The sequence below is a fragment of the Chiloscyllium plagiosum genome, unplaced genomic scaffold (genome assembly GCF_037043375.1).
Source record: "Chiloscyllium plagiosum isolate Xiang-an unplaced genomic scaffold, Cpla_swu_hap1 HiC_scaffold_15, whole genome shotgun sequence".
Classification (NCBI taxonomy): Eukaryota; Metazoa; Chordata; class Chondrichthyes; order Orectolobiformes; family Hemiscylliidae; genus Chiloscyllium; species Chiloscyllium plagiosum.
The window spans coordinates 5,611,047-5,631,082 of record NW_028270153.1 but is presented as its reverse complement, the minus strand read 5'-3'; the positions used below and the strand labels follow the sequence as shown (position 1 = coordinate 5,631,082).

Genomic DNA, 20,036 nt, shown 5'->3' with positions numbered 1-20,036 from the left:
GGATAAGCTATACCTTTAAGACTAAGGTACGACTTTAAAATCAAATAATTCACAAATAAAACAGCAAAATAACAGATGGTTTGATGCATTATCATAGAGTCATAGAGATGTACAGCATGGAAACAGACCCTTCGGTCCAACCCGTCCATGCTGACCAGATATCCCAAGCCAATCTAGTCCCACCTGCCAGCACCTGGCCCATATCCCTCCAAACCCTTCCTATTCATATACCCATCCAAATGCCTCTTAAATGTTGCAATTGTACCACCCTCCACCGCATCCTCTGGCAGCTCATTCCATACACGTACCACCCTCTGTGTTAAAAAGTTGCCCCTTAGATCTCTTTTATATCTTTCCCCTCTCATCCTAAACCTATGCCCTCTAGTTCTGGACTCCCCGGCCCCAGGGAAAAGACTTTGCTTATTTACCCTATCCATGCCCCTCATAATTTTATAAACCTCTATAAGGTCACCCCTCAGCCTCCGGCGCTCCTGGGAAAACAGCCCCAGCCTGTTCAGCCTCTCCCTATAGCTCAAATCCTCCAACCCTGGCAACATCCTTGTAAATCTTTTCTGAACCCTTTCAAGTTTCACAACATCTTTCTGATCTTTATTGATGGGGAAAAGAACCAACTTCTGTGGTTCAAGAATCCAGACCACAAGGTGGCAAGAGATTTTTTTTCACATGCTGGCAGCTTTTCTTGAACTCAGACTCCGTCCCACAAAGTCTTTGTCTCATTGATCCAAGCAGTAACACAATCTTGTGTAATGAAAACATTTACTACACAATCCTCCCTGACCTTCAAGTTGTAGGTGAAAGAGAAACTTTCTGTACATTTTAACTGCACAGCAGCGTCCAGTTTCCATTTTCCAGCTTATAGTTCAAAAAGAACAATAAGTGATGCCTTTCAATTTTCTTGTTGGCATTTCGAACATAGAACAGTACAGCACAGGGACAGGCCTTTCAGCCCACTGTCTATGCCAACCATGAAGGGATGAAAGTGAGGACTGCAGATGCTGGAGATCACAGTCAAGGTTAGAGTGATGCTGGAAAAGCACAGCAGGTTAGGCAGCATCCAATGAGCAGGAAAATTGACATTTTTTCCCCGCTTTTCGGATGCTACCTGACCTGCTGTGATTTTCCAGCACCACTCTAATCTTAACTGTGCCAACCATGATGCCATTCTAAACTAATCGCATCTGACTGCACATGGCCCATATTCCTCTATTCTCTGTGTGTCTCTCTAAATGCCTTTTAAACTTTGCAATCATATCTGCCTCCATCATTACCCTGGCAGCATGTTCCACACTCCTACCACTCTCTGTGTAAAAAAAACTTGCCCCTCACATCTCCGTTGAATTATCCCCTTCTCGCCTTGAATGCATGCGCCCTTAGTATTATACACTTCAACTCTAGGAAAAAGATTCTGACCATCAACCCCACCTATGCCTCTCATAATTTTATAGACTTCTATCAAGTGTCCCCTCAGCCTCCACTGCTCCAGAGAAAACAACCTGAGTTTTTCGAGCCTCTCCTTATTGCTGGTACCCTCTAATCCAGGCAGCGTCCTGGTAAATGTCTTCTACACCATCTCCAAAGCCTCCACATCCTTCCTGTAATGTGGTGACCAAAATTGAACACAATATTCCAAGTGTGGCCTAACCAAAGTGTTATAAAGCTGCACCATGACATCCTGACTCTTGTACTCAATTCCCCGACCAATAAAGGCAGCATGCCGTACACCTTCTTTACCACCCTGTCTCCTTGTGGGGCCACTTTCAGGGAGTAATGGACTTGAACCCCAAGATCCCTCTGTACATCAATGCTGTTCAGGTTCCTGCCATTAACTGTATACTTTTCCTTAACATTTGATCTCCCAAAGTGCAGCACCTCACATTTACCCAGATTAAACTCCATCTGTCATTTCTCCGCCCATATCTGCAGCTGATCCATATCCCGCTGTATCCTATGACAAGCTGTCTACACGATCCACAACTCCACCAATCTTTGTATCATCTGCAGACTTACTAACACACCCATCTACATTTTCATCCAAGTCATTTACATATATCACAAACAGCAGAGGTCCCAGTACTGCACACAGAACTCCAAATGTAGCCTGAATAAAGTCTTATACAGATGCAACATGATTTGTCAACTTTTATAAGCAATGTCCTGACTGATAAAGACAGCATACAGTACACCTTCTTTTCCATGTTATCCACTTGTGTTGCCACTGTCAGGGAGCTATGGACTTGCACCCCAAGATCCCTCTGTATATCAATGTTCCTAACAATCTGGCCATTTACTGTATACTTTTCGCTTGCATTAGACCTCCCAAAAATGCATTGCTTCACACTTGTCTGGATTAAACTCCATCTGCCATTTCTCCGCTCGACTTTTCCAATGATGTATATCTTGCTGCATCCTTTGACAATCTTCCTCACTATCCACAACTCCACCAATTTTTGTGTCATCTGCAGACTCACTAATCAGACCACTACCTTTCCATCCAGATCGTGTTTATAAAAAATATAAACAACAGAGGGCCCAGCACTGATCCTTGCGGAACACCACTGGTCACAGACTTCCAGTCACAAAAACACCCCTCCACAACTACCTTCTGTGGCCAAGCCAATTTTGTATCCAATTTGCTAAATCACCATAGACTTCGTCTGATTTCATCTTCTGGATCAGCCTACCATGACAGACCTTGTCAAATGCCTTGCTAAAGTCCATGTAGACAACATCTACTGCACTATCCTCCTTAATCACCTTCATCACTTCTTCAGAAAACTGAATCACATTTCAGAGATAATACCTCCCCTGCATAAAGTCATGCTGTCTTTCCCTAATAAGTCCATTATCCTCTAAATACAAGTAAAGTCTATCCCTAAGAATCTTCTCCAATAATTTCCCTACCACTGATGAAAGACTCAATTGCCTTTAATTTCTTGGATTATCGCTATTGCCATTCTCAAACAAAGGAACAACGTTGGCTATTCTTCAGTCTCCTGGGACCTCGCCTATGGGCGAAAGAGGATATAAAGATTTGTCAAGTCTTCAGCAATCTCCTCCTTGGCCTTCCTCAGTATCCTGGGATAGATCCAATCAGGAGACTCAACTATTTTAATGTTTTTCAAGACACCCAATAACACCTCCTCCTTAATATCGACATGCCTTAGAGTATCAACTAACTCTTCTCTAAATTTACCATTGTCCATACCTTTCTCTTCAGTGAATACTGATGCAAAGTACTCATTAGGACTTAACTGGCTCCATACATAAATCCCCTTGAGTGGACCTACCCTTTCCCTCATTACCTCTTGCGTCTAATACATATATGAAATGCCTTGGGATTCTCCTTAAACATAGTTGCTCTGTTTCTCTTGTTTTTGTAGATACAGATTCAGTTGTGAGTTTTAAAAGGAATTGGATCAAATGCTTGAAGAAGAGAAAGTTGCTTGGTTGTGGGGAGAGATCCCAGAGCTTGAAAAATGACCAAAGTCAAAATGACTTTGGGGGTTCTTGGGATCTATCATTATTTTCTCCTCATCGGTTGAACGGTGTAACAAGGAGTCATTTGCAGCCTCATCTACATTTGAATATAAGAGAGTATTTTGTTTTATGATGATGATGTGTTGAGAATCTGCTGGGTCTGATTGATTTCTTCCCCCATTTCTTTCTGTGTGACTAGGTGATTGTGTGGGGTAACTACGGCCCGATGGATCGCAAGTACTTTATGGGGGTGGCTCAGGTGCTGCTGGAGGAGTTGGATCTTTCGAGTGCAGCGGTCGGATGGTACAAGCTCTTTCCCACCTGCTCCATGGTGGACCCACCCCTGGCTCCACTCCTGCGTAACGCCTCGCAGCTCTCTCTGGAGAGCACTGTAGGACCCTGCTGTGACCGGTCATAACAGCGGCGGAAACTTTCTCATTCTTTATTTAGTGCCGAGCTTTCCGGCTGTGCAGGGGGCCCCCTGAAGGGAGGTGGGTGTCCTTCCACAAGATGCATGTTTGACTCGGTCATTCCACCTTGGAGCCTCTTTTGGCCAAAGGGTAATTGAGTCACTGGCAATAGCATCAAAGAGGGAGGAGGTAACTATGACACCTTTGTGTCTGGCACTGCCCCTGTGGAGGATGGTGGTAGTTTCATTGTTTCATGTGGCCATTGTCTAAATCCACATTTTTATTTATTAGACTTCAATGACCTCACCATCTAGTCAATGTGCCGACTGGATTTCTCCAACCACAGGTTTACAATTCTATTGACAGTTCCTTAGATTTTTAAAGTGTCAGTTAAACCCACAAATTTTTGAGAAGCCCACCTCTTTGGAATGCAAGCAATATGCTTTGACAGCTTTGGAAAGTGGGATTATTATAGTATTGAAAGGTCAGGACAGACTCAGTGGGCCTTTTCTGTGCTGTATGAGCCTAGGGCCTCCCACGTCAAAGATGCAAAGCTGACTTAAAGATCTTGCACCTAATTGTGAGCTCCACTCATCAATGTAGACTGGAGATGTTGTTAACTGTAGAATAAACAGGACGTCTGAGGTCTTTAGTTCCAGAGAAAATCTATCATGTCTGAGAGCTGGAAAACCAATTTCCTTGGATAGTTCTTCATTAAGTTGACATTGCACTTTAGTTTGTTACCACATGCTTCCAACATACACTATATGACAGTTTGCTATCATTAGAGTTTACATCAATAAATACTTTAAATGTAGTTATCAGTGCTGCTTTAATCTATTACACCAATTAATGGACTGTTTTTTTAAAAAAACAATGAATGGCAGTACATTTCTTTGGCAATAATTGTCTTGCAAGGTGCAGAATATTGTGTCAACCTTCAATGTTAATCACAGATTAGGATCAGTTTAATGGACGTGAATTAGAAGCGCCAGTTTTTGAAGGAAGATTTCAAGAGGATGTGAAGAGAGTTTGTATGCTATGGAACTGGGAGAGCAGCACAAGGATGTGAATTGAATATTTTGTAAAAAAAACTGGAATTCTCTTTAATTAAAAATAATTTGAATCTTTTAAGACATTCTCCATGTATTAAGAGAGGATGTAATAGTTGTAGGTTGCAGCATGCAAGAATAGTATTTTAGACTAAGAATATTGGATTTAGCATGGAGCAAGTGTGTTCAGAACTGTACCAGCCTTGTCCTCATACACAGTGGAAGCAAGTGGTTGGCAAGCTGAACTTGGGAGGGAGATCTTCCGTTTAATTGAAGAGTTCTCATTATAACTTCTCTTCATATTCCAAATTACGTCCTTGCTTTGAATCTATCAGGAAGAATCAATGTCTAATCTCAATCTTCAGCCTTTAAATCACTGGCTATTCTCAAACACTCAATCAATTTTTTTTATTGCTGCTTATTAAATTAAATTCAGTTCAAAATGTGTAAATTCAGCACTTTCTTTGTCTCATTTCCAAATACGCTAGATTGAGTTGGAATAATTGCCCATATTAAAATAAGAAAACCCAAAATTAATTTTGTTTAACTTATGGTAAAGACGAATTTGTCAAGGATGTTGTAAGGAATTAATTCTTTCAAAGCACTAAATTAAGAAGACAATTATCGCAGACTATTCCCTTCCAACCAGCACTGACTGTTTTTTAATTGATGGAACAGTTCTGCTTCACACAAGTGTAGTTATGTAGTTACAATCCCGACTATCATGTTATTCTTTATTATAACAGAAAGTCTTTATATTTAACCCAGATTTTCTATCTTAGAATAATCATACAGCAACTCATGGGAGAAAATTGGCATTTATTGTTTTTTTAATGGTACTGGAAGATTGTGACTTCTCTTAGGCTTATTGATTAAGAGAAATTTCGTGAAGGAAATCTCGTGTTTGCTGGTTGCTGTTACCATAGGTTTAAGTATTGACCATTAGATTAACTTGATGAAGAGGTAGTTCTCTGCATGTTTGGATGTTAACCATGTGGTGACTTAAAGTCAAAACACATTTCTAAATTCTGCCACTTAAATATTTCTACACTAGTCAGTAGTTACTAAAATTTCTAGATACAGCAGATGTAGCAGCTTACGAACAGGCTGTAATCAGCCACATAGCAATTCAATATGTTGGAAAATATGAGATCCCTTATTGAAAAAGTAGCCTTATTGTAGACATAGTAATATATAATAAGAACAGGGTTAAAATTTACTGTAAAACCGCAAATGGTTTTACAAATTATGACTAAGGAACAATTGATAATGTGAACATACAGAAAAAAAATTCATATCTAAGTAATTATTATTATTGATACATTTTCCTTGTATCAATAGTGAGTGATTGTTTTACTCTAACTATGAAAGCCTGCTAGTTGTTTAATTTAATATATATATATACACAAAACTAATTTTGAACTTTTAAAAGTGTTTTAAACCTTTAGAATTGTGCACTGTAAGGACCTTTCTCAAGTGAGCTGTGTTATACTTGGTTACAGAGCTATCTTACCAGAGAAGGATAGAGAATGATTTTCATTGCTACATTTATCCTGATAATCATTTGGATTTGTTAAAAACACATTCGTCCAAGAGAGGTGGATGTCACTGGCTGGCCTGACATCATTTGCCAATCAATAGTTGCCCTTGAGAAGATGAGCTGCCTTCTTGAAGTGCTGCACTCCATATACTGTAGGTAGATCCACAATGCACTCAGGGAAGGAGTTCGTAGATGCTGACCTAGCAACACTGAAGGAACAGCAATATATTTCCAAGTCAGGATGTGAGTGGCTTGGAGAGGAGCTTGCAGGTGGTGGTGTCTCATATCTGCTGACCTTGTCCTTCTAGATGGTAATGATAATTGATTTAGAAGGTGCTCTGTAAGGAGCCTTGGTCAGATTCTGTAGTGCATCTTGGAGATGGTACACACTGCAGCATTTTTTTAAATTTTGAAAATGCACTTTTCATAAAAATATCTTTATATACATACATAGTCATGAAAGCAGTTCGATTCTGGACAGTAGCATATGAAAAAACAATTAAACATTGAAGTTTGACTCTAACCAGTTAACAAACCCAAGGCATTTCTTACTTGTACAAGATACTGTATACAGTATTTCAGGCACCAACAAGTCCTGATAACAGATCGGACCCTGATTTAACTTCATCAGAAAGACTTGAGCTGGTGGTCTTTCCCCACTGCACCTTAGCAGCAGCTGCCCCGAGCTTTAGTGCATCCCTCAGCACGTAGTCCTAGAACTTGGAATGTGCCAGTCTGCCAAACTTGGTCAGGATCAAGTCCTTTCAGGCAGACGAAGCAGCATCTTTTACCGGTTTGATGGTCCTCCAGTGCACTTGATGTTTATCTCAGTGTGCATCCCGGGGAACAGATCGTAGAGCACAGAGTCCCATGTCACGGAGCTGCTCAGGATGAACCTCAACACAAACCACTGCATCTTCCTCCAGACTTCCTTTACAAAGGCACATTCCAGAAGGAGATGTGTGACAGTCTGTACCCTCCCCCCACAGCCACCTCCAGGGCAGCTTGCGGTGGTGCAGAGAGTCCCCTTGTTCATGAAGGATCTCACAGCTAGTGCCCGACACTCTGCAGCTACTGAGTGTCCATGATGAAGGAAGTGATTCCTGAATATGGTGGATGTGGTACCTATCACATGTGACTGCTCTGCCTGGATGGTGTCAAACCTCTTAAATATTGTTGCTGCATGTTCATGCAGAAATTTATTTCAAAAGGACATTTCACTCCATACCAAGCTTGGGAGAATAATTAGGAAGCTTCATGCATCTGAATCTAACTTTACACAACATTCAAAGTAATGGTGAGTGTGAGAGCACTAGCAACAAATGGCAGAATATATCTTTATCGTCCAAGTGTGAGGCATTACCTGGTCATAATTAAGAGAGAAACTCGAGTGGACAGTATTGCATACACAGTACAGACCTCACTCTTGCCTTCAACTTTGATTTTAAAAGACTTTAAGATGATGAAACATAGCAGCAGAAGCAGGCCATTCAGCCCATTGAGCCTGCTCTGCCATTGACTAAGATCTGTCCAACAAACACTGGCTTAAAAGGGGAACGGTGTCTATCCCAAAAAGGAAGATGAAGAATAGGTAGTTTAAAATGTTATTGAGATGTCAGGTTTTGTTTTGGCAACATGTGGATGTTTTCAACAATGTACACATTCTGTCATAGAGTCATAGAGACATACAGCACAGAAACAGACCCTTCAGTCCAACTTGCCCATGCCAACCAGATATCCTAAATTAATCTAGTCCCATTTGCCAGCATTTCGCCCATATCCCTTTAAACCCTTTCTATTCATATATCCATCCAGATGCCTTTTAAATGTTGTAATTGTACCAGCCTCCACCACTTCCTCTGGTGGCTCATTCCATACACACACGTGATTGTTTCCTGATGTGTTTTCAAAAGTCCTAGCAATTATATGTACCCACTTAATTTTAAACATAATTGGAGGTGCTGGTGTTGGATTGGTGTGGACAAAATTGGAAGTCACATGACACCAGGTTATAGCCCAATAGGTTTATTTGACATGGCAAGCTGCTTGTCCTTCCAAATAAACCTGTTGGATTATAGCCTGGTGTCATGTGACTTCTTAAACATAAATGAATGTAAGTTTGCAATAATTGCTTGAAGACAAAGCAGGAATATGACAGCTGAATGCTCTGTTTTCCATCACTTGTACAGAGTTGCACCCAAGTGTCTTTACTTTTGAATTTTGCAGCTTAGAATTTCCTCCCTGGAACTGACGCACCATGGGGAGGGGGGGTTGGAAAGAAAACATTTGGATTATGCTCCTGGTTTTGCAGTGCACTTAAGTGCTCACTGTAGGAACAGAGAGGCTACACTGGTATGTACTAAGCCTGTTTCACAGACATGAATGGGCATTAGGCGGGAGTCAGAGAAGGGCTTTGAGGTTGGGGAAGTGGAAGACTGGAAAGTGGGCTTGTAGGAGGAGACTTGGGGTGAGGAGAGTGAAGGGGGGGAGTGAAGAGAGGCGTTGTGGAATGGGAGCCTTGAGAATGGAGATCAGAGAGAGAAGGGAAAGAGAGCCAGCAAGGGAGGGCTGATATCACAGAGAGGAGGGAGAGGCACTGAGAGTCTTGAAGGAAACCGAGCTAGAGAGAAGGGAGTAGTGTTTGGAGAGTGAGATACAGTTATCCAACTTGTTAATCATATCAGAAATCAAAAGAGCTTTGGACCGTAGGAAATCAAGGGCAAAGAGGTGTAGGTTGGAATAGTGAAGGTGGGAAAGATCAGTCATGAAGGTATTGAACAGTGGTAAAGGCTTGAGGGGCTGAATGGCCTACACCAGCTCCTATCCCTTATGTTCTTCTGTTCAAGCTGAACTAATTCACCAATGGGATGGTCCTGGCTTAGTCAGCACAGAAGCTGCTTTTGCTGCTAAATCTGTGTGAACCCCTCAGTTAATCATTATTATTAATTACTACTGGCACTTCCTGTTCTTTAAGAGTTAATGATTGCCTAAATCCTGTCAATATTTGCATTAATCAAAACCAAGCACCGAGGGAGACATTGGATTTTCAACACTGACTAAGACGAAAAAAAATACTCATTTCCTCTTCTGCCTCCAGTCTCAAACCTGGATATACAGATCAACCTTGGTTATCCAAATGTCAATTATCTGACCAAGGTCTCAAGGTCCCGTAAAAACATTATCCGTTTTTCGAACAGTCAGTTATCCGAACAAAATACTCCCCACCCGTCTCGTTCGGATAATCGAGGTTGTTCTGTATATCCAATATGTATCCAATGTGGTAATGGAGCAGACAATATTGAAGCATTACATGCAACTGCTGAAAAAGACACTAGGACCTTTTCATTTTCTGAGGGTCTTTAGCACCTGGTACCTTGTTCCAGGAGCTTTACTGGAAATTCACTGGGACTGACTGAAGCTGGAAATGTTCTGTGCTGGGTTCTGGGGTCTACATCTGGTCAACCAGAGCTCCTTAAATGCCACTGTTGGAGGCTGCCAGTAAAGGTCGAGATTATTTCTCTGTGAATCTCAGTTCCTGTGGAACTGGAAGAAGAGGGGAGTAACTCCTCCACCCAACCCCAGCTCCCTGGTATTTGGGGCAAAGCTAGAGGTACATTGGGGGGAAAGGAATGGCAGGGTATATTGAGAGGATGTGACCAAGTGGTGAGAGAAGGCTGTTATGGAGCTTAAGCGCTGACTGAGATTAGTTGGTCCAAATGGCCTCTTCCTTGCTGTAAGTTCAATGTAAAATCATTGAGACTGGGGCATTGAGCGAGACAGTGAAATATTTTATCTAACTTATAGAATCAACAGAAACAGATTTTCATTCAAATCACCATGTAGCCAAAGCTAAGATACTGAACATATTATTGTTACTATAATACCCAGTACAAAACCAATCTTAATTATCCTGCTTTGTTGACAGAACATCATTAAACGTTCACTCTCTCCACCACTGACACTCAGTAGCAGCAGTGTGTACCATCCACAAGATGCACTGAAGTGACTCACCCAGGCTCTGTCAACAGCACCTTCCAAATGCATCAGCACTACCATCTAGAAGGACAAGGGCAGCAAATACATAGAGACACTGAGGTGCGGGTGGGCATGCATTTAAGGTTAGGGGCAGGAGGTTTAGAGGAGGTGTGAGGAAAAATGTTTTCACTCAGAAGCTAGTGAGAATCTGGCACTCACTGCAGGTAAAAGTGGGACAGGCAGAAACCCCTTATAGCGCTTAAGAGGTATTTAATACCAGGGCATTCAAGGCTATGGGCCAAGTGCTGGTAAATGTGATTAGAATAATTAGGTGTCTGTTTATGACTGGTGTTGATGCGATGGGCCAAAGGGCCATTTTCTGTGTTGTAGATCTCAAAATGACCACCCCCTGCAAGTTCCCCTCCCAACCATTTGCCATCCTGACTTGGAAATATATTGATGTTCCTTCAGTGTTGCTTGGTCAAAATCCTGAAATTCTGTACCTAACAGCATCATGGGTATACCGAAACCAAAGGGACTGTAGCGGTTCAAGAAATGACAACTAAAGACAATATAGGATAATGGACAATATAATCACTGGCCTGTCCAGCTCACAACTGATTTCATAATAGGAGAAAGTGAGGACTGCAGATGCTGGAGATCCGAGCTGAAAAATGTATTGCTGGAAAAGCCCAGCAGGTCAGGCAGCATCCAAGGAGCAGGAGGATCGACGTTTTGGACATAGGGCTTATGCCCGAAACGTCGATTCTCCTGCTCCTTGGATGCTGCCTGACTTGCTGCGCTTTTCCAGCAACTGATTTCATAATGTAAGGTTTACTCGGCACCAGTGTTAAACGTCTCTCAGTGGCCATATACTATGTGAATACTGTAGGGTATACCCTTCTGAAGAAAGCAGTGACGCACAAGGTTTGTTTTCTATTTTGCATTTGCTGTATGTGGGTGTGATTGATGATGACACGGGGAGACTGAAATGAAAAGTGCCCCATTCCCATTTTTTTCTTTGTAAAGTGCAATAATATTTCCCTCTCCCTTGTGTGATGTCCACAGTGTGGTTGAAGAAGGATTATGAGGGTGAAATTAGTCTTAGTTCAAAATAGGATAGCATCAAACTATGACTCACCTGATGTTCATTTTCAAAAAAGTCACGGAAGAATGAAGGGGCGTGGGATTTAACCTCACAGCTGTTTCTCCCACACCCTACCATCATCTGGGACTGAACCTATCTCCCGGTACCTCAGTACTCCTTCTAGCCATTGTTGTCCATGATACAATATAGACACTGCAAAACAGATTGGTATCTAGGACGGAGGTTTGTAATATGAAGAGTAATTGTGAGTGTAAGCTTACTTTTCATAGAGTTTACATGCACAAGGAGGTGATCTAGTTGAAATTTGTTAAATCCTTCTGGTGTTTACAATGTAGAGTTTCTTTCCTCTGGCTGGGCAAGCTAGAAGACAGGAACACAAAGTTGATTGTTTAGGTCTGAGATGAAATGTCTTCACTAAGATTTTTGTGAATCTCTGGAATTCTCTTGCCTGGCAAGGTTTTGATGTCTATGTCCTTGAATATATCTAAGAGATTGGTTGATACTTGCTTGGGTGCTAAAGGGGTTAGGTGATATGGCAATAGACCAGGAATATGGGAGATGAAGTAGAAGATCAGTTCTGATTGTACTGAATGAACTGAATGGCTCGTGGGGCTGAATGGCCTCCCCTTATTTCTTAAATTCTTATACATGCTGGCATTAAGGCAGAATGCCTTGACAATGATATCATTGTGTTTAATGCAAAAATTCTCAATTAGCTGCAAAGGGTTATTTGGTGAATGAGTAACTATTAGATTTCTCTGGATCTTTGTCAAGATCTTTGAGATGTAGATAAGGTGCCATCTTTAACTTGAGAATTGTTCATTATTTTATTTTACATTCTTCTGGACAATGTCACATCTCCCTGGTGCCCACGTTGATCTTATCATAACATTTCCATTCCCTGGCCATTATCTAGTGACCTTCTGGCATTTTTGAAAGACCTTTGCTGTTAGCTTTCATTGACCATTTGGAAACCAGCGCTTTTGGTATTTCTTTTGAGATGTTGGTATTAAAGTATGGTGTGGCACAAAGAAATCTACTGGTCAATACACAAAGGTAAACTCATCAAAAATCTATTTTTACTTTTGACTACCATTAATCATCAAGGGAGCAAGCATTATATAGGATATACAACATTGAAACAAAACTCCTTAGCTCATTTAGTCCATGCCCTTACATTGCACAGGAGACATGTCCCACTGCCTCTTAATCTCCTCCTATCAAACTACCCTTTTTGCTTTCCTCCCTCATGTGGATTCAATATTCTTTTCAATGCATCTGTGCCACTGTCCATGGCTGCTCCCTGTGCTAGTGAGTTCATCCTTCTCACCACAATGAATCTAAACAAATGTGTGTAATTATTTACATACGCTCACCAGCTTCCTGAGGCATCAATAGATGGCCCAAAGTTGGTTTCTAAGTTTGGAAAATATTACCAACATATTTGAGAAATAAAATCTTTTGATAGTATTTGTGAATAAATGTTGAATGCTTAGATACATATCTAGTGTTTGGTGAAATGCAAAGATTTTAATCAAAACAGAAATTGCTCGAAAAACTCAGCAGGCCTGGAGCATCTGTAGAGAGGGAGAGAGTCCCTTTGAACTGTTTTCTCTGCACATATGCTGCCAGACCTGCTATGTTTCTCCAGGAATTTCTGTTTTAGTTTCAGATCTTCAGTGTCTGCAGTTCTTTGTTTTATATAAATATTTTAATGTCTAATTAATGCTGACATTAATATTTAATTTTGGAGTACGTGGCATTCATTGTCAGGATGACCTTTGCTAATGTCCTCCATATTTTTGGGTTGTTGAAGGAATCAAATCAAATGAGGATAGGTTGAGAAGGTGGAGCATATGGTGGAGTGGGCACGAGGTGTTGTCTTTCCTAATGATTCTGTCGATTGTGTATCTGGGCTAGAATTTTGTTGTATTAATGATTGGAAGATTGCATTTCTTCAACACATCCCGACCCTCAATTTTGAGAGGCCTTCAAATTTATTTTTCCAATTCACTGCTGTTGAAGCCCACCCCGGGTTATTTACCGCTGGAATTTTTTTGTGAAAAAGGCCCCAGGGAATATTTTACCTTCTCACCTGGGTTTTTGAAATGAATGCTTGAACCCAAACCTGATTTTCAAACAACTTCTGGAATAGCAATCCAATTTGGCAAAACAAACTCAGTTTGTGATTCTGACTGATCATTCAGGTGAGTGAAATTAGCAGACACTTAGCCATTGACAAGAGGTGAATCTAGTTTCAACTACCTCCAGATTTCAAATCGCAAAGGAGTTATTGGCAAAATTATACGCCTTCTATTTTAAAATATCCCTCAGGCAACTCTTTCCCTTGCTGTGTCTTACTTGATATCCTAATCTCCTACTCAATCCAAGGCTGAGGGAGACCATTTGACCCATTATGCTTGTACTCTGTCTTTGAAAGAGCTCTCCCAATAGTCCTGTACTCCCTGTTCGATTCCCATAGGCTTGCAAAATTTTCACCTTTGCGTATTAAACAATTTATCTTTTGAAAAATATGATTGAATTTCTTCCACGATCTTTTTCATTGATGTATCATTCCTGATCACTGCAGAAAAGACATTTTTTACCATCTGCCCTCATCACCTTAATATTGTGTCCTCTCTTTATCTGATCTCCTACCCTTATCATTTTGAGCATCTCCTTTCCTGCTTAAAAGGGAAGAATCTTAGCCTCCATTTCACCTTTCTGTAAGTCAAAAGAATTTTTCTCCAAAGCAAATTTTTTTCCAAAGTGAACACCTTTTGCTCAGGATGACAGGTCAGCCATGGGAATGGCTAATGTTAGTTAGTTCACTACAGTTAGCTGTCAAGTGGAAGCAATGAACCCCATCACAAGAAACCAATCCACAGGACTCTTGGTTGAATTTTTTTTTTCTCTTTGGAAACTCCTGCTTCTAAACATTAGCTAGTTAACCTGCTTTCAATGCAAAGTTGAGAAGAGATAACTTACCAATCTCAGTCCAGGCAATGCTCCAAACATCACAAATGGAGGAAAGGAGACAAAGGGCATTGCAACACAGTGAGACCTTTGGTGAGGGGAAGCTCAGTTTCTGGATTATGTTGCAGGGTAAATCTCATCCTTCCAGCAGGAGAACCTCTCTTGATATATTGATAGTTTGGAAACTTGGTGCCACCGCAGAATAACACCATCATTGACGGTCTTCCATGGTTCAGGATGTAGCTGAGACTCAGAACATTTCAGCAAAGGGTTTCCCATATGCACAACTGTGTCTCATCTATCTCTTAGACTGTGAAAGATGTGGAACTCTCCCTAAATTATCACATAATGAACTGATGGGCATTTTACATCCAGCCAGGAATTAGTGGACTGTAAATATAGCTGGTATTAAATCAGTTGCTTGGGTATTAAATTACCTTAAAATTGTGTCACTTGTGTCCATACTTCTTTCCCATGCCTTCTTTCTGATATAAAAAAAAGCCAATTAGTAATGGATCCCAGTATTTCAGAATTTCAATGGTGCAGAAAGAGACAAATTATAGAATATAGAACATAGAAAAATACAGCGCAGTACAGGCCCTTCGGCCCTCGATGTTGCGCCGATCCAAGCCCACCTAACCTACACTAGCCCACTATCCTCCATATGCCTATCCAATACCCGTTTAAATGCCCATAAAGAGGGAGAGTCCACCACTGCTACTGGCAGGGCATTCCATGAACTCACGACTCAACATGTCTGCCAGTTCTTCAACTGAGCATCATGACCTATTGCCAATTTTGTGCTATTCCTCGACATTACCAATAACCATCCAATTTCCTCTTGATTGTCTTTAGTGAGCCTGCCTCCACTGCATTTCCAGGCAGTACATTCCATACTCTAACTACTCGCTGACTGATAACATTTTTTCTTGCATTACTTTGCATCTCACTTTCAATCTATGCCTTTTCTTTTTTTTTCCTTTTATGATCAGGAATGGCTTCTCCCTGTCTATCCAACTCACTCATGATTTTGAAATCCTTAGCCTTCTTCTCTCAACAGACCCATCTTCTTCAATCTATCCTCATCACTGAAGTTTCTCCCTTGTGGAACCATTCTTGTAAATAGCTTCTGCACTCTCTCCAATTCATTCACAACTTTCCTATAATGTAGTGCCCATTTGATGCCTAAGAAGTATCTTCGACAATATTCATATACTCATTACCTTGAGGTGTGTCAAGGACCTGCCTATGGTGGGTGCAGTAGAGAATTTTCAGATACAACTCAGACAATCAATCCTCAGTTTGAAAAGGAACTTGACTGTACATTGAGGTGGCATTTACTGACCAGTGATGGGTTCAAACAAATGTTGTTCTATTTTCCCTTCCTTGACGCCTTGGATTGTTTTTATTTGCTACTAGGATGTTGGCAAGGCTGAGTGGTTGAGCTAAGATTTGACCAGGATCGTTGGGCGGTTGGTGGCTGTGTGTCCCAAACTCGAGATTCACTTGACTTGGGAGGAAGGAGGTGGAGCTGAGAACTGGTGAAGTGATGATGTATTGTGTCCAAAGATCAAAAAGGAGAGGGAACAGCTTGCAGGACAATCCTAGAAGTTGATGAATGGCAGAAGTTCTCAGCAATCAAATGAGGCAACTCCTCTAAAGAAATGTTGGCGAACCTCAAAGTAATTGACAAAGGTCGTGTCTCCAGTAGCCACTCCAATACCCCCCCTTCCCCAATTCCAAACTAACTCCATCAGTTGGCAGGAAGGTGATTATTGCCCATGTCTTGTTGCTTTGACAGCATTAAGGGTCAAGTGTACAGTGTCTAGCTTAAACTACTTGCAGGTCCAGAATGCCAGGACAATAGAGAGCAATTCACTTCCCCGAAGAACATTTGTGAACTAGTTGTGAATTTGTGATCATCAAACTGTTTTGTCACAGTTATTTATAGGTACCAGCTCACCAATTATTGAATTTAATTTCATAACCAACCTTTGAGGGATTTAAATACACAGCCTTTGTATTTTACACTATTCTAGGCAGCAGTAATCCAGTCTGAAGTCGCATCAGGCGACTGACTGTGGGGAGTTTGCACATTCTCCCCGTGTCTGTGTGGGTTTCCTCCGGGTGCTCCAATTTCCTCCCACAGTACAAAAATGTGCAGGTCAGGTGAATTGGCCATGCTAAATTGCCAATAGTGTTAGGTGCAGGGGTAAATGTAGAGGAATGGGTCTGGGTGGGTGCGCTTCGGTGGGCCGGTGTGGACTTGTTGGGCTGAAGGGCCTGTTTCCACACTGTAAGTAATCTAATCTAATATTCACCATATATTCACTGTTTATCGCAGTATTCTGCAGATTTACTTTCCTGTCTAAATCTTGGGTTCTAGTATCTTTAGGCATCTTCTAAGTGATGGCATCAATGTTTCATATTAATTCACTTTACAGATTGATACAAGCAAACTCTACAGGAGTAGTGCAAGTCTCAGTTATCAACATTTCAGGCATAGATCAGAGTGAGGTACTTCAGAAAAAAACGGTTTTGAAGTCAAGTTCCTTAACCCTAATAACCTCCTCCTTTAAAAGGTGAACTTTGATACTTACATGGATTCAAGTCTGTTCGGGTACAGAATATCATTCAAACACTTATGTACGACAGATCGGCCATGATCTAATGGAATGGTAGAGCAGACTTGATGGGCTGAATGCCCTCCTCCTGCTCTAATGCCAGTAGATACTTTCTGTTTCTCAGTGAGGTTTTCTCCAGTCATGAAACATGGTTTGAGGAAAGTATTGCCTGAATAGAAGGAATGCAGAGGAAATGGAGAGGATGGACAGCGATGGCGGGATGCAAGCAGATTGTAGAAGGATGCATGAACAATGTCTTAATGAAAGGTGACTAAGAGAGAGCATGAGTAATCGCATGCTGCATGGTGAAATGCATGGGGAAGAGTGGCGGGATGCATGAAAAATGGAACAGTGCATGGGAAATTCCAAGGTGCATGGAAAACAATGGCGGGATGCATACAAATTGCTAAAGTACATGGGAACTGATGAGGCTTATTGGAATGCATGGCCAAGGGCTGTGGTTCTGTGAAATGTAGAGCACCAGCCATAAGTATGAAAATCAGCTTCATCAGCATGGAGATGAGCATCATTCAAATCTTGAGTGAAACGTTGGTGTTCCAACAGAACTGCAAAAGCACGGTTTCACAGCAACCATCTTTCCTGCTGCCGGTCAACACTGGTCAGCAGAACGAGGAGTTGTACTCTTTGATTTGTTGGACATAATCACCCTCATTCAATGGACATAAGCAATGTGCCCAGGGGCTTTACACAAGTGGTGAACTGGCCCCTGTGTTGACTATTTTGCTGCAATAGATAAGAATCCGACTGTGAATATATTTCAGTGAAAGGATTCTTTCTGGGATCCCTTATGGTTGGATCCACTCTCTGATGTTATTAAGGGCACTAGGACTTGGGCCTGGTACATGGATCAATCTTTGATCTCTGCCCACATAGTGCCCACTCAAGCCATCAGGCAACCAGTGACAGTCAAAATGAAAATCTCTTTCCTACTGTTGAAGTTTCTTATCTTTACAAATAGATAACCTCACTCAGACCAGAACAGCTGAATACTATGTGGTATGGCCAATGACCTTCAATTGAAACATCCTTTACTTGTTCTCAGTTAACTTTAAGAAGCACCCAGTGGCTGTATATTCTACAAACGGGCCTTGAGTGTTGTAATGAGAGGCTAACGCTAGAGAAGATGCTCCCATTTGTTGTGAGACTAAAACCGGAGATTAGAAATGTACTGATGTCACACATAACTCCAATAGGGAATTCAGGAGAAGATCCTACATTGAGACAGTATGTGGAACTAACTGCCACTTAGAATACTATATTGAGGTGAATAACAATGGTACCTTTAGTGGGAAACTAGATCAACAGATGATGGAGAAAGGAACACAGGATATGTCGCAAATGGTGGGTTAGAGAGATAAACAAAAGGAGAGGAGATCAAGTGGATTGTGAGCCCCAGCAGGAACTGGATGGGTCAAATGGCCACCTCTTTGCTGTATATGATCTGGAATACCTGGAATATTCAACTGTTTAAACCTGACAAAGACTGGAAAGCACAGAAAACTGAACACCTCTGATGTAGAGCTTTTGTTCTTCAGTACCCTTTCCCCAACCCCCACCTCACTAGACAGTTATTGTCCAAATGTTCCATTAAATGCATACTCATTACATTAAATTGAATCCCTTAGAGAATATTGTTCAGGATCGCTCAGTGCAAGGAGGAACTCCCATTGAAATATCCCCAAGTGCACTAATCCTTTGTTTTCAAATGTGGTTTGATTGATTGTAGCACCCACTAATAAAGGCCACGATAATCTCCCAAACAGCCACATTTGCAATGGAGCTCAGCACACAATGAGGTAACAAGCTTCATTCATTTTCATCATGAAAGCATTTTGTGAAAAATGCCCCACTGTCCGAATGAACTGGAAAATGCAGAGGGTTGGGGGTGGGGACTTTGTGGATATTTTAGAAAATGCAAGGTCACAGCTCCTCTAAACTACATCAGACTTGGGGAAAATAAAAATCACATTTATAAAAATAAAAATCCCCAAAGTCCAAGCTTTCAGCTAGAGGAACACTGGAGCAACATTTCACTTCTTCCAGAAGTTCAGCTCTCTTAACAGTGCAGTATTTTGGAATTTTTTTTGTGTAGAAATGATATATTAATGTAGAATTATTCTAAAATTGCAAAGGGGTGAACCTAACTGCCGGTCTCTTGGTGTTGACAAGTTTGACTTAGAAAATTTTCATGTCAATTTCTTATCTGATAGCATTTGCATCACCCAGAACCTCTTAGCTAATCCCTTTGTTGAACAAATCAGAATCAATCAAACACTAAGAGATCTTGATGTCAAACTTAATGTGTTGCCCTTGACGTATTGGTAGAGCACTCTGTAGGTAGATCTGAGCCATCCTGTAGGTGTGTATCAGTGGAGCACTGTCCTACAGCATTACTCAACAATCAAATCTGACAGAAATTGATGGATGGCAATTGCACAGATTGATGTAAATGTTAAAGCTGTTGAAGAAACTTTTTTCCAGATAAGTGCTTAGGTGTGAAGTTTTTATTTAGTTCGGGAGCCTATTGCCAAAAGGCCTTTTACACCGATTTGTAAAATTGGAAAATGGTGTGTTTATCCAATCTGAATATTTTACAAAATAAAGTGAATGATTAAACATTGTGTTGTGTGTTAAACTTATTATTCCTGTTTATTGATGGGAGCTTTGAGATTTCGTGCTGTGTAGCAATCAAAGCTTGGGAATCACTGTTAGGACTTCTAACCTTATTCCAGCTGATAATTCAGGCACTGTGGAAAGGTCAATACTGAGGGAGTGCTGCATTGTCAGTGGATCGGTACTGAGGGAGTGCAGACTGTTGGAGAATCAGTACTG

General features: G+C 41.2%; 1 protein-coding gene across 1 annotated transcript in view; it reads left to right on the top strand.

Moving 5' to 3' along the window:
• rims4 (regulating synaptic membrane exocytosis 4) overlaps positions 1 to 19,825 on the top strand; it is a 131,824-nt gene extending 111,999 nt beyond the window's left edge. The window contains exon 6 of the mRNA XM_043709993.2: positions 3,698 to 19,825. Within this exon, the coding sequence (XP_043565928.2) occupies positions 3,698 to 3,916 (219 nt within the window). The 3' untranslated portion in view covers positions 3,917 to 19,825. The remainder of the gene's footprint in view (positions 1 to 3,697) is intronic.
• The last annotated feature ends 211 nt before the right edge of the window (positions 19,826 to 20,036 follow it).